Raw genomic sequence first — 14,002 nt, 5'->3', positions numbered from 1 at the left:
AAGGTTTCGATTTGCATGTTTTGCATGGCCTTTTGAGTTTTGGGGGAAAAACAAATATACTTAGGTATAAATATTACATTTCTGCTTACTTAACATGTCTAATACAATGTACCTAGGTTCATGTGATCTGTACGTTTCCCCAGGAAATTCCTGCCTCTGCCTCGCCCAGCTAAATAACTATGGAAAGTATTTCCGTCCGTAGTATTTCCCGACCGATATGACCAATGAAGAAAACACTTATTACTTCCTATTTTAGATTTGATTTTGAATTGATTAAAAAAAATTGGTAGCTAAAAGCCTTCGACCAGTTCATAGCTGAACATAATAACTTGTTACCAACCTAAGTTAAGCGGTAGACGTAAGGGTCTCCCCTGATATATCGACGCGCATTCGGCAAAAGCCGATAGGAAAAAGCTTTATGTCCACGCAATAAGAGCGAAAAAGCCGTCGACGCGTCGGCAGGCGCCGGCCGATGCGAGCCGAGCCGAACGACGACTTTTTCGCTCTTATTGCGTGGACATAAAGCTTTTTCCTATCGGCTTTTGCCGAATGTGCGTCGATATATCAGGGGAGATCCTAAAGCAAAGAAGTACCTATTTTTCATTGGGCCAATAAGTACCTTAACTTGAGACATGACATGACATAGACATATGATAGGTCGGTGGTGGTTTCCTGCTTCCTGCTTTCCTGCTGTTTATAGCACATGCGGGCCCAGCTGCTGGCGGCTGTATGCGTCGCTGTCAATGTAAATGATCGTTGCGAACGTCGTAAAGTACTACAACCAGGCTACGTGTGCGCAGTTGTAAAAGTGAGGTAGATTCCGAAGGATGATACAGAATGATTTTTTTATACTACATCTGTGGCCAACAAGCATCAGGCGCACTGGATGGTAAGCGGGCACCCTGCCACGTGCCCGTGCGTACGTGTTGACCCTTTAAAAATCAGTAAACCCCCTCCTGAAGAAAAGTGGGGAAACCTTTGGTTGGTACTAATATCAACAGCAGGTCAGTAAGCGGGTGAGGTAAAGTGAGAACAACTTTATTACATATTAAGGTAGTCGAGACGAGGGAGCGTGTAGAACTGTAGATGTGTTTGACCTACATATTTGCTACGGGGCGTAAACGGTTGACATCTTGGCTAGGCACCCGTTAAGCAGGGATTCGTATTGTTCCGTTATGCATGCTGTTTTAAATTTCTAGTACCTACTTACTCGCCAAAACGGAACACACAACTAGATATTTCTCAGAAACAATCTTTACAGTTCCGCTACATAAAATGTGTACAAGTATAAAATATATAATAAAACTTATACGGCAGCGCGAGTGAAGCCATGTCGAGATGGCGACAGTGGGCTTGTGTGAGTGTCGCGCGTGGCGGTGAGCGCAGTAACGTCAAGAGGCGATTCACAAGTCCATATATTTTGACCACAATATCAGTTGCCACGTAGTGACAGTACATTTCTGGTTCAGGTCTCGTCTCGGTTCACATTATCACACAAAAATATTGCAACAACAAAATACCCATAACTGTTAGCTTTCATTGGTATTTATCGGCATATAATTTGCATAAATATACTGCACACATTAATACCTATAATACATTAATAATTCTACGCCACTGAATAAAAACGGGGGGGGGGGGGGGGCATTAAGCATTAGTTTAGCCTTTTAGATTGCCGTAAGTGGATGGATGTACTGGATAGGATATAGAAGGTCTATCGCGAAACACGCCTCGCACAGCTGAAATGAATTAAGCCTGCGCCGCGTCGGCGTCGCGTTGTCTGTTGAGTTGAGTGTGTATTGTTATTTAATAAAACAATATTTGTGGACTCGCCCATGAAGGGTTCCGTAGCAGCAAGTAACATAATAAAATTGCGGTTTACGATTTATGACGTATTAAAAAAAAAACTACTTACTAGATCTCGTTCAAACCAAGTGGTGGAAGGTTTCGGTGGAAGTTTGCGTGGTAATGTATATACATCATATATTTTTTTAGTTTTATCATTCTCTTATTTTAGAAGTTACAGCGGTTGCGGCAGCCAGTCGGTTGGGCAGCGTTCGGGAAACTACGTAATGTCTTTTCGTCCGACATACCTCAGTGCCTCAAGACGAAAGTCTTTAATCAATGTGTGTTACCAGTGATGACTTACGGCTCCGAAACGTGGTCTTTCACTATCGGCCTCATCTCAAAATTCAAAGTCGCTCAACGAGCTATGGAGAGGGCTATGCTCGGAGTTTCTCTGCGTGATCGAATCAGAAATGAGGAGATCCGTAGACGAACTAAAGTCAACGACATAGCCCACCGGATTAGCAAGCTGAAGTGGCAATGGGCAGGCCACATTGCGCGCAGAGAAGATGGCCGATGGGGTCGAAAAGTGCTCGAGTGGAGACCACGGACTAGCAAACGCAGCGTAGGACGTCCACCCACAAGATGGACGGACGACCTTGTTAAAGCCGCCGGAAGACGCTGGACGCGGGTGGCTTCCAACCGGTACGAATGGAGGTCCAAGGGGGAGGCCTATGTTCAGCAGTGGACGTCTTATGGCTGAGATGATGATGATGATGAGAAGTTATAGGGGGGGGACAGACAATTAACCACTTTGGAAGTGTCTCTCGCGCAAACTATTCAGTTTAGAAAAAAATAATATTAGAGACCTCATTTTTGAAGACCTATCCATAGATACCCACACGTATGGCTTTATTGCCCCAAAATTTATTGTGTTTCTTTTTTCTACTTTTGTGTGAAAATCTTAATGCGGTTCACAGAATACATCTAAGTAGGTCTCGGAGTAATTAACAATGGAGCCGCCATTAACAGGCGTTCCCCTCTGTCGAAAATAGGCGGCCAATGGTCAACCACATGTCAACCATATGTATGGACTGACGGTTATCTGACATGACGTACCTATACATTTGATGTGCCCCTCCCCCGCAAAAAACGGCAGACTATTTTGTACTGAACATTTTAGACATGCATCTCCATTGGTTATATCCTCTAAGAAGTAGGTACTTACCAAGTTTCAACAGTATTGTTCTTATAGTTTTGGAAAAAAGTGGCTGTGACATACTCGGACAGACAGACAGACGGACAGACATGACGAATCCATAATGGTTCCGTTTTTTGCCATTTGGCTACGGAACCCTTAAAACTACTGAACGGACTTTCATGCGGTTTTCACTTATCATTAGAGTGATTCTTGAGGAAGGTTTAAGTGAAGCCGGGGCGAGTCGCTAGTATGAACTAAAATGATAGGTCAATTATCAAACTTACCTACTAATACCTACTCAACCCAATCATCCTTCTCTGACAAATTACAAGTCACACAAATTCAAGCAACTGGAGACTGGGATATTACTATTAATCATTATCTCCAGTTAGTACAGTCATTATAGATTTTGACCCGTGAATAATTAGTTCTTGGATTTTTTTTTCGTAGGTCCCTAGGGGGGGGCCCTGGGAGTGTAAATTCAAAAAGTAGGCTTAATCAGGCTCCTGCGTATATTCAAAAAATGTTTTTTTCCAAAAAAACGGTTTTTCTTCAATACCTCGGCCATTTTTGATTTTACAGTAAAACCGTAAGGACAAAAATTGTAGGAAATTTGATTCTCTACAAGTTAGTCCAGTCATTATATCCAAAAAACCGACCCTTCCCGTGAATAATCAGTTCTTGGATTTTTTTTGTACGTCCCTCGGGGGAATCACTGGGAGTGTAAATTCAAAAAGTAGACTGAATCAGGGTCCTGTGTATATTCCAAAAACGGTTTTTCTTGAATAACTCGGTCATTTTTGATTTTACAGTAAAACCGTGAGGACAAAAATTTTATAAAATTTGATTCTCTACAAGTTTGGTCCTCACAATTTTTCTTCTAGGATCGATAGTTTGGAAATAAAATTTGAAAAAAGCGACAAATTCAAAATATTTTCAACATCTCGTTTATTTTCAACTTTACGACATAAATGAAGAGGACTAAACTTGTAGAGAATTAAATTCTGAACAGTTTTGGTTCCCACCTTCTTTCCCCCAAAATCGATATTTTAGAAATTAAACCTGAAAAACGCGACAAATTCAAAATATTATCATTATCTCCTATGTTCCACGCTTTACGGCATAAATGAAGGGAAACAAAGTTGTAGAGAATCAAATTCTGAACAATTTTTGTCCTCACGGTTTTACTGTAAAATCAAAAATGACCGAGTTATTCAAGAAAAACCGTTTTTCGAATATACACAGGACCCTGATTCAGTCTACTTTTTGAATTTACACTCCCAGTGATTCCCCGAGGGACGTACGAAAAAAAAATCCAAGAACTGATTATTTATGGGAAGGGTCGGTTTTTTGGATATAATGACTGGACTAACTTGTAGAGAATCAAATTTCCTACAGTTTTTGTCCTTACGGTTTTACTGTAAAATCAGAAATGGCCGAGTTATTGAATAAAAACCGTATCTTTGGAAAAAAAAACATTTTTCGAATATACGCAGGAGCCTGATTAAGCCTACTTTTTGAATTTACACTCCCAGTGACCCCCCCGAGGGACCTACGAAAAAAAAATCCAAGAACTAATTATTCACGGGTAGGGTCGGTTTTTTGGATATAATGACTGTACTAAGTACATTAGTGTTACAACTAGCCTTAATAGCGTGTGAACCTACCTAGGTACTTTCTCTCTCCTAATTCTGAATTGTAAGGTCACCACATTAAAGTTCCGCGTCCGCAGGTCCGCGAACATCGAAATTCGCAATATTATCCATTTGCGCTCCTGTAACTTGAATTAACTAGGTATACAAGAACGATAGAGATGGAGATTGTTTTTTTTAAATCGATTTTTGCGATTTAACCGTCCAGCCTGCAACTCTGTCGACTGTTTTGACGATATATTTCCGAGACGATCGGTCCAAGGCCGCGCGCCGCGGCGTGGTTATTTTGCTTGTGTTTATCATCATTACTATTTAGTTGTGTGTTTATACTATACATATATAGCTAATAGGTATAAGGATGGCGATATCGCGCGGGGCAATGACCGTGAATGTTGGTATCTCTGCGATAATCCCACGTGGCGTTCTGATAACTACTAATTATTTTAGTGGCCGGCGGAAAAAATTGGTCAATTTGACTGATTAGTTAACATAATTAAGAATGACTCAAGTTAGACCGGGCCGTGTCCGGGCCGGAGCTTCCGGAGCTTACTTTTCTATGACATGACAGGCGGTCACGTGACGTTTTCCATAGAAAACGATGCGCCGGAAGCTCCGGCCCGGTCTAACGTGAGTCATCCTTTAGTTGTCTTGTGATAGTGACACATTTCTGTGCCTTGGCATATCAAATAGGTAATAAATAAAAAAAACAACGGGTTGCACTCCGGGAGTGCCGACAAAAGTGAAAACTCAATGACTAGTCCAAAATGTCTGCAGCACTATGTATAGTTGACCTTTCTATTGAAAAACTTTAGTTCCGAAATTGCTGGTCAGTGAGCTTGTTTAAAACTCGAAATTCAAATTGTAGCGTCTATTGTTTTTAGGGTTCCGTACCCAAAGGGTAAAACGGGACCCTATTACTAAGACTTCGCTGTCTGTCCGTCCGTCCGTCCGTCCGTCCGTCCGTCTGTCACCAGGCTGTATCTCACGAACCGTGATAGCTAGACAGTTGAAATTTTCAAAGATGATGTATTTCTGTTGCCGCTATAACAACAAATACTAAAAACAGAATAAAATAAAGATTTAAATGGGGCTCCCATACAACAAACGTGATTTTTGACCAAAGTTAAGCAACGTCGGGAGTGGTCAGTACTTGGATGGGAGGCCGTTTTTTTTTTGCTTTTTTTTTGTTTTTTTTTTTGCATTATGGTGCGGAACCCTTCGTGCGCGAGTCCGACTCGCACTTGCCCGGTTTTTTTCTACTCCCGTACGAGTAGGTACAGCCCGCATTAAATCAAGTAAATCAAAATACGCCCTGAAGTAAATCAAATGTTTATTTTGTAGGTATAAAAGTAAAATATAAAAACACTTACAAAACGTTACAAAAATATATAAACACATTATAAAAAACCTAACCTATGGTACCTATTATTGTTATTTGTAGTAAATTACGATACAAGTGCGAAAAATAGGAAATGGCCCTTTAAATGTGCAACAAAGTTTACCTGTCATAGTTTCATTAGTAAAGGGCCCATTGCTCAACAACTGATAAAACTCCGATCTCAACTTAACACAACCAAATAATAATAATCACATTACTATAAGTACTGTACCTTATTCAAAACAACACCGCGCGTTCCACTCTCACAGCCACGCTAAAACCAGATACAGCACACTACCATGTACCTTATTCCATACACCGCAACGCGCACATGCACAACCAATACGGACACGGCGAATGACGTCACGCCCAGTCTCCCCGCGACCGCGGCGCGCGCGCGTCGTGTTTGTTTACTCGATTCCAACATGGCGGCGGGAAGCGGGGATGTGACGTCAGAGTCCCAGGGATCGAGGACGCGCTATTGTGCGGTCTATGATTGTACACATAACCACAAGACGCACCCGCAGCTTGCTTACTTCGGGTTCCCGAGTGATAAGGAAAGGTGAGCATGTCGTCTTACGTTGTAATTGAACATTAAGTATTGTAAGTACGTTGGGCGCGCGTCTACCGTCTCGCCTCGCGTCTGCTTGCGTTTCGTAAATGCAAGGAGCGCGTTTACTCGTATCACTCGTATTAATGTCAGTTTATAATTTATATCTACAGATAAGTACTGAGTGTCCAAGTTACGTGTCGTGCATTTTTTTTTCTATATCGGCGTCTGCGCGACTGTGGAACGATAGATATGAATGCGGGGTCTCCCCAGATATATCGACGCGCATTCGACAAAAGCCGATAGGAAAAAGCTTTATGTCCGCTTAATAAGAGCGAAAAAGCCTTCGCGTCGCGTCGGCCGACCGATGCGAGCCGAGCCGAACGACGAATTTTTCGCTCATATTGCGGATTTTGCCCATTCCGCGTCAACATATACTGTGGGGAATGGGGAACCCTTAATTAACACTGTATAGAATAAATTTATTTCGTCTGGCACGCTTAGCTCAATGTCTGTAGATATAAACAGTTCTTAAAATAGGAATTAGGTATCTACTGTACATAAGGAAAACCGTGATATTTTTTTTTTACTGACAGCAAGCCAAATAATTTAAAGTGCTTTTTAAATTACTTAACTGCTTTCTAACTGACTAAAACTAAATGTATTGATTGTAATATACCACATAAATCAATATTAATATCACACACACACACGACAGCGACACAGACAACAACGACAGTACAACACGCAGTTTTTTTTTATAATATGTACGTAAACGTTTTTTGGTTTTATACATATAAGTGTGGGAATAGTGAACACACTTTATTTTTAGTATACCTACATATAAACAAATAGTGATATATCTACAGTTTGCCTTCAAACTATGTCAAACGTATTAATCGGGTACAGTCTATGTCTATAATATTTACCTACATACTTCATAAATCACGCTGCATAAATCATCTGTCAAGAATATCAAGATTGATCTATTTATATGTATACATACATAGACACATTATTTCTTTTTGTTAAGCTGCTTGATAGTGGTAGATTAAGGCGTAGTGCGGTTTCGCTCCCGATGTTGATGCCGACTGTACCCATGTAACTTGCTTATAGGATTAAAGTATGGGCGGAGAAGATCCGGCGTCCCGACATCATCCAGAGCGACGGGCGCGTGTCGGGCTACTACCGCGTGTGCGAGGTGCACTTCAACCCGCGGCACGTGAACGCCCGGGGCAACCGGCAGCGGCGGCGCCTGCGCCAGCGCGCCGTGCCCGAGCTCAGGCTGCCGCATCCCGGCCCTTACGTGCACGTCGCCGATCTAGCCGTGCCCGGGCCCACACACTTGCAGGTCATGTTCCTTTTATACGATAATGTGGGCACCCCACAGGAATTCAAAATAGAAATGAAAACTTCCTTCCTTCGATCGGCTGCTCGTTATTGTAGTGATTCCATTTTATGATGACGATCCTTGTCCATTTCCAAACAGGTAGCGTTAAACCAACCAACGTAACTGTAAATAAAACCAAACACACATTATATTATTTTATACAATCGTGATATAATAGAGAGCTTGTCAGTCGAGTACCGTGTTTAGGCAACGAAGCTTGCTGAGTACACAATATTTTTTCTACGAGTCAACAAAAATAATACTATAATCTAGTAGAATCATATAGGTGAATAAACCAAAAGTATACAGCTAAGAAACGCGAGCAGCCGCGGCTCCCCGGCCCGACGGGTTGGTCAACGACACCTTCTCATAACTCATGAGGCCCTGGTCCTTGCTCCTTGCTAAATTCAAATTTTAAACAGTTTTTTTTCTCGATTTTAGCCATCGTAGAATATGAAGACTAACAAGTAACGATAAGCCATTTTCGTAGTCTATGTATGTTCCTAATATTATGAGTGTCACAGGCGCGTTTCTGACTTATGAAGCAATTGTTCCTACAACACAACCTAAAATAAATGATTAATTTGAGCTATGGTTTTGTTTGGTCCTCTTGACTGCGGCGAGCTGTGATTGGTCAATTTCATTATAGTTGACTAAACTGTATCGAAATGAATATTATAGTTGAGTTGGGAGCCCATTACATTAAAAGCACTCAAATGCAGTTTGGTAAATTGGTATACGAAATCTTAATTCAAGAATTACAGTCGACGAGTAGAAAAACTAATTATTACGTAAGTAAAATAGAGTTTTATTTTTATTAAGCTGGTTTCTTTCACAGGTAAAGGGCAAGACATTGGTAAAAAGCACGCTAGAAGTTTGCGAGTACGTCGGTGAGGCGCCCAAACCGAAAACCAAGAAGAAGAAGACGGTCCCTCAACCGCCAAAGCTAGTCTCGCTGCCCGCACTCGAAGGGTTGTTCTCCGACTGCGACAGGCACCTCGCCCCGAACACGGCGGAGTTCGTCAAGCTCGTAGCTCGGTTGCAGGCAGCCCAGGATAACGACCTTTGTGTCAGGTTGCTTCACTCGAACCCCCAAGCGTATCGTCTCCTGCAAACCTCGCTGGGACTCCCATCCGTGCGCGCGCTACATCGCCACTGCGCGCCGCAACTACCTGATTTCAATGCTGCTGTCGGTCTCCTAAAAACTAGGGCTGATCAAATGACGGAATTAGACAAACACTGCACTCTTGGCGTACAATTTGTTGACGCAAGGGAGCTTTTATACTACAACATAACTTTCGATAGGATTGTCGGATTGCATGAAGTCGACGGCACGCAGAAACCATTGGTGGCCACTCGTGGGGTAGTTGTAACGGCGAGAGGATTGTTGAAGAACTGGACGCAGCCTGTAGCTCTTTGCTATTTAGCGAAAGACGACGAGACCTTTTATCGCTGGATCGACAAGATCATCAACCGTCTTCACACCATTGGGCTGAAGGTACACGCGTTGGTCTGCGACCCTACAGCACCTGCTTTCCGGGAGGTCTCGCCTGAACAGCCTTTCTTCTTCGTTGACGATACCAAGATCTACCTCATCTACGACCCACCGCGCTTGATGAAGAAGCTGCTTTGTGAATTTATGGCCTACGATTTTCATTTCGACAAGACGATAGCAAAGTGGAGCGATGTACAGAAGTACAGGAAGATGGAAAGGAATAAGGCTTTGACTTTAACACCTGGTTTGACGGACACAAGCATGACGTCTATCACAATGCATCGTATGAAGCCTCAGCGAGCCGCGCGCCTCCTGTCCCGTGCACTGGCCACTGCTCTAACCGACCGCGCCGAACAGGGCCGTCTCGGCGACAGCGCACGAGCCACCGCTAACTTCATTATCAAAATCAACAATCTCTACGATCTTCTGAACTCTACCACAATGAAAACTAGCTCGGAGTTCCAAAAGGGACTGTCGCAAGACTCGAATCAAGTCGGTTTCCTCACATACATGAAGTCGTTTTTCAAAACGTTAAAGTTGGAACAAAGCTTCAGTTTTGACAAATTCGCAACTAAGAAGCTCTCCGACAGCTGGCGGATAACGATCGAGGCCGTGCTGGCGCTGCAAAAGGACGTACAACCGCTGCGACCGTACTTACTGACACGCAACTTACATTTGGATGACAGCGTAGCAGAGAGAGCGCGGCTCGCTGTGCGATCAGGCTTTCCGAGCTGCCAGCAGATATTTAGCGCTTTCAAGATGCAGTTCTTTCATGAAATGCTGCAGTTCAGTGAGACGAGAAGCGTAGATTTAAACGGTCTACTGGCACAAGTCGTAAGCGGCGCTGCCAATGGTTCTCAAAGTGATCCTATGGAAATACACGATGATATACCTGTAAGCCCAGCTGACTACCGAAATCTGCGGCTGCCAAAGACGTACAGTCTAATGTCAGTAGCTAACCACTTACTTCGCGCGGCTACGCGGGTTCACGGCGACTGTGCTCGTTCTGTTGAATATTTGAATGCCCCACCAGAGCCAGACTTCCTTCAACTTGTTGAAAATTTGGATGAGACCTTGACGAGTGCTTTGAGGGAAGGTGTCGGAGCCAGTAGGCTCCTGCGGGAGCTCCTGCTGGACGTGCACGTGCTGGACTGCGCGTTGCCGTGCGCGTGCTTCCCGCTCGACTACCTCAAGAGACTGTTCTTCCGTTTACGGCTGTACAGCATCCTGAGACATAACCAGAAACATTTCAAAACCGGCGACACTCATCTTCAAATTGACAATTTAAAATAACTTAAAAATCATTAAGTACTAATGACTGCTGTGAAATTAATAAATGCTGTGATTTGATTTGTTATTCGATTCATGTTATAAGATGATTAAAGTTATAACTTTAAAATTGGCTCCTTATTTAATAAGGAATAAACAAAATAAACTAATTATGTATGTTTCTTTTAAAAGAAAGATCACGCAGTTATGCATAAGGTAAAAGAAACATACATAATTATTTTATTTTGTTCGGGGCAAGTCGGTCTGTAATCAAATCTTGCAAGTTAAATTTGATCCACTTCCCGGTTTCCGATTGAGCTGAAATTTTGAATGCATGTATAAATCGGATGACAATGCAATATTATGGTACCATCGAGCTGATCTGATGATGGAGACAGGAGGTGGCCAACCCTTTTTACAATGGTAGAGCAGCAGAATACGTCACAAATATCTTTAAGTATCTCCAACAGTTTATTCCATTCCCTTACAAGTGTTTACCGGTCCCATAGTATATCTTACCCCATCTAGACTTCCGTGTCTGTGGAAAAGAGGGAAGATAATTATATTTTTCGTGTGAATTCTTTGTTGTTTACGTACAGTGCATATATTGGAAATTAGAAACAGTTTTGCTCTGAAAGCAAGTGTAAAGAGACATGCTTTTAAAGGAGTCCGTCTAACCAGCGTGCTGTAGGTAGTTACCGATGCGACGCTAACCTTACGTTCACGCTCCACTGTTAGCACTCACGATATACCTAACAACAGGCCGTGCGCGTTGGAGGGCCTACCGTGGTCTGCTCCGCCATCTTGTGGCCTGAATACTTAACATAAACTGTACATTGATACTTCACGCCAGAGCAAGTGCTGCCCTCTACAATTCACGTTCGTTATCTTGTCCATTATAGGTTCTGCCATCTTGATGTATTAGGCTACATTAAAAGCTTAAACTACTTAAACATGACAGTGACACTTACACTTCGCGCCAATAAACAGCGGGCTATTGTGTTTACTGTAGTCATTAACCTATAGGTAAGTATATGTCTTTTCTTTAAATATTAAAGTACCTACCTATAGTGACAAAGTCGACAAAGAGCACATTGAAAAGCTGCCTGCGCAAATGGTACCTGTTTTTATAAATGGCACGTTTACTAGTATTAGGTATTGCCTCTCAGGCTATCCTCGCAACATTGTGGGGCCATCAGCCTTGATTACAGCTATAACCATAACCGTGCCCCCCTCCCCCCATAACAACCGGCCTCCATTATGCATTAGTCGCGTGCGGTGTGCGGTGCGCCGCATCCGCCACGGAGCGATGCACTCCGTGCACTGTCCGCCCAACCCGCTCTGATCTGAACCCTGCTCATATATATGAAAAAATACCTATACGAGCAGGGAGGGAGAGATACGAGGCATGATTATTGATAAGCAGATTATATCTTTTTAAAATTATAAACACGTTCGATTTATACAGAAAAATAAAAAGCCAAAACAGCGGACAGGCAACCCTAGTCATGGTGAGGATACTGTTCCCACGCATGAAGCGCTGAGAGCGTATAGGCAGTAAAATGACCGTAAGGTTGGTAAGAGCTGTACAGTGGTTGGCCTGACGTTCGACTCCTGCGCTCCGGTAACTATTGGAACAAAAGTGATCTAAGGTTGCTGACTCACCAATTAGTGATATGTTTACTAGAATATGCCCAGAACATACATACTTACAAATTGAAACTAAATCAACACAAATTGGAACACGGGAAGCGTGCGTAAGACTCGTCTGTCTTTGTCGATAAGTGTATAATTCCTTTTCTGAACTCACTTATTGATAATAATCTTCATCCCGAAGTCTTCCGACATCTTACTACTACGTCTATTTACAAGATTGATCGGTAAACTATTATATATAATCATTGTCTCATGTAAGTATACCTACCTGTGTGTGCGTTTACAAAACAGGTTTTGTCGGTAGTCTCTGGATCTGGAGATTAGCAGCAAAGTAAGGAGCAAAGGTCGCGGATGCCCGATAGCCCCCGAGGCAGACGGTTATCTAGCTCCCCTGTCCCGACCCGATCGAAGGCTGCATTAAAATCTGATTGCGATTACTATCTTCTTAGCACAGGCCCCACCGCAAAAACGAACATCGATTTTAATTTTAGTTTGTCATGATCTGAGCATTAGCAATCAACGTCAAGTGTCTGTCCGCTGCAAACATAAGATGGATAGTTGTAATAAATATATGTTGTGAAAATCCCAAATACGAAAATGAGAGAGTTCAACTTCCTTTATAACTAAGACATTATTTATTTGTCCGGCAATACATCAAAGTGATCAATGCCGACTTGCCGAGGGACCATCCTCGGCCGTAAACTTACCAACATGAACCTTCTCGCAACGGCACAAGGTCTACAAATAGTCAACGGAGCATGAGTTCTGTGAGTACCTACATACCTATACTGCAACACGGGAAATGGTGTCGATATATCAGATCAGGATCGTGTGCTACGATCTTCCATTTGGATTATTGACGGAGACTGAGGGCCTACCGCGAACCACGTTCGACGTGTTGCCTCTCTGTCGCACTTGTAAATTCGTACGTAAGTGTGACAGGGAGGCAACACGTCGAACGTGGTTCGCGGTAGGCCCTCTGAGTTCACATTTATGTTCGGCCCCGGCAAATATCTACTTATTGTACCTATATTATTATAGAACTTGTATTAAAGAAAAACTGATCACGCTTACTTTGCACAAACTTAAAGCAATAAGGCTGCATGCATGTCCCTAAGGTCAGGTATGGAACTTGACCTAGACCATTATAGAGAAATACCTATTAGTAAAGAAAGATTGATAACTTTATACCTAACTACATGTTTTCTTATTAAAACGCGAGTTACTTATTTGTAATCGACAGAACGTCAAGTAGTGTAATTAGTAATATCAGTACCGCTACTTGACTGACTTACTGACAATTTCATGTGATCAATGTGGCTAATTCCGTCATAGGCTCATAGGGTTTTTCCGTCCACTAGCGTTTTTCTCGAACAACGAACAACATTGATAATTTCGTCGACAAAGCAGCGATTGCTTTTAGTTTCAGTAATCGAAAACAAATGTTTTTTTCCTACGATTGAAAATCAAAGAAATATACGATCGTGGATGTAATAGCCCCTTTGACGGAATTAGCCACATTTCAACCACATTTACCGTAGGTAAGCACATTTCTGGGTCGGGAAGTAACTACGGTACATATATCATCATTATTACCTTATTGAATTAGTAATAGGTATAGGTACC

At 42.5% G+C, this 14,002-nt stretch overlaps 2 protein-coding genes and 1 long non-coding RNA gene across 3 annotated transcripts in view; 2 read left to right on the top strand and 1 right to left on the bottom strand.

The window, feature by feature from the left end:
* LOC134673283 (uncharacterized) overlaps positions 1-1,928 on the bottom strand; it is a 30,445-nt gene extending 28,517 nt beyond the window's left edge. The window contains exon 1 of the long non-coding RNA XR_010099449.1: positions 1,893-1,928. This is a non-coding gene — a long non-coding RNA (uncharacterized LOC134673283). The remainder of the gene's footprint in view (positions 1-1,892) is intronic.
* A 4,473-nt stretch (positions 1,929-6,401) lies between these two features.
* On the top strand, positions 6,402-9,158 carry LOC134673565 (uncharacterized). The gene is made up of 4 exons (XM_063531562.1): positions 6,402-6,578; positions 7,683-7,917; positions 8,795-8,986; positions 9,054-9,158. The coding sequence occupies exons 1-4, from the start codon at positions 6,442-6,444 to the stop codon at positions 9,156-9,158; spliced, it is 669 nt and encodes a 222-aa protein (XP_063387632.1). The 5' UTR covers positions 6,402-6,441.
* On the top strand, positions 7,941-10,769 carry LOC134673110 (uncharacterized). The gene has a single exon (XM_063531047.1). It carries the CDS (start codon positions 9,176-9,178, stop codon positions 10,742-10,744), a length of 1,569 nt encoding a protein of 522 aa, XP_063387117.1. The 5' UTR covers positions 7,941-9,175; the 3' UTR covers positions 10,745-10,769.
* Positions 10,770-14,002: the final 3,233 nt, after the last annotated feature.

The sequence above is a fragment of the Cydia fagiglandana genome, chromosome 18, assembly GCF_963556715.1.
Source record: "Cydia fagiglandana chromosome 18, ilCydFagi1.1, whole genome shotgun sequence".
In the NCBI taxonomy this organism is placed as follows: Eukaryota; Metazoa; Arthropoda; class Insecta; order Lepidoptera; family Tortricidae; genus Cydia; species Cydia fagiglandana.
This window is presented reverse-complemented; position numbering and strand designations above follow the sequence as displayed.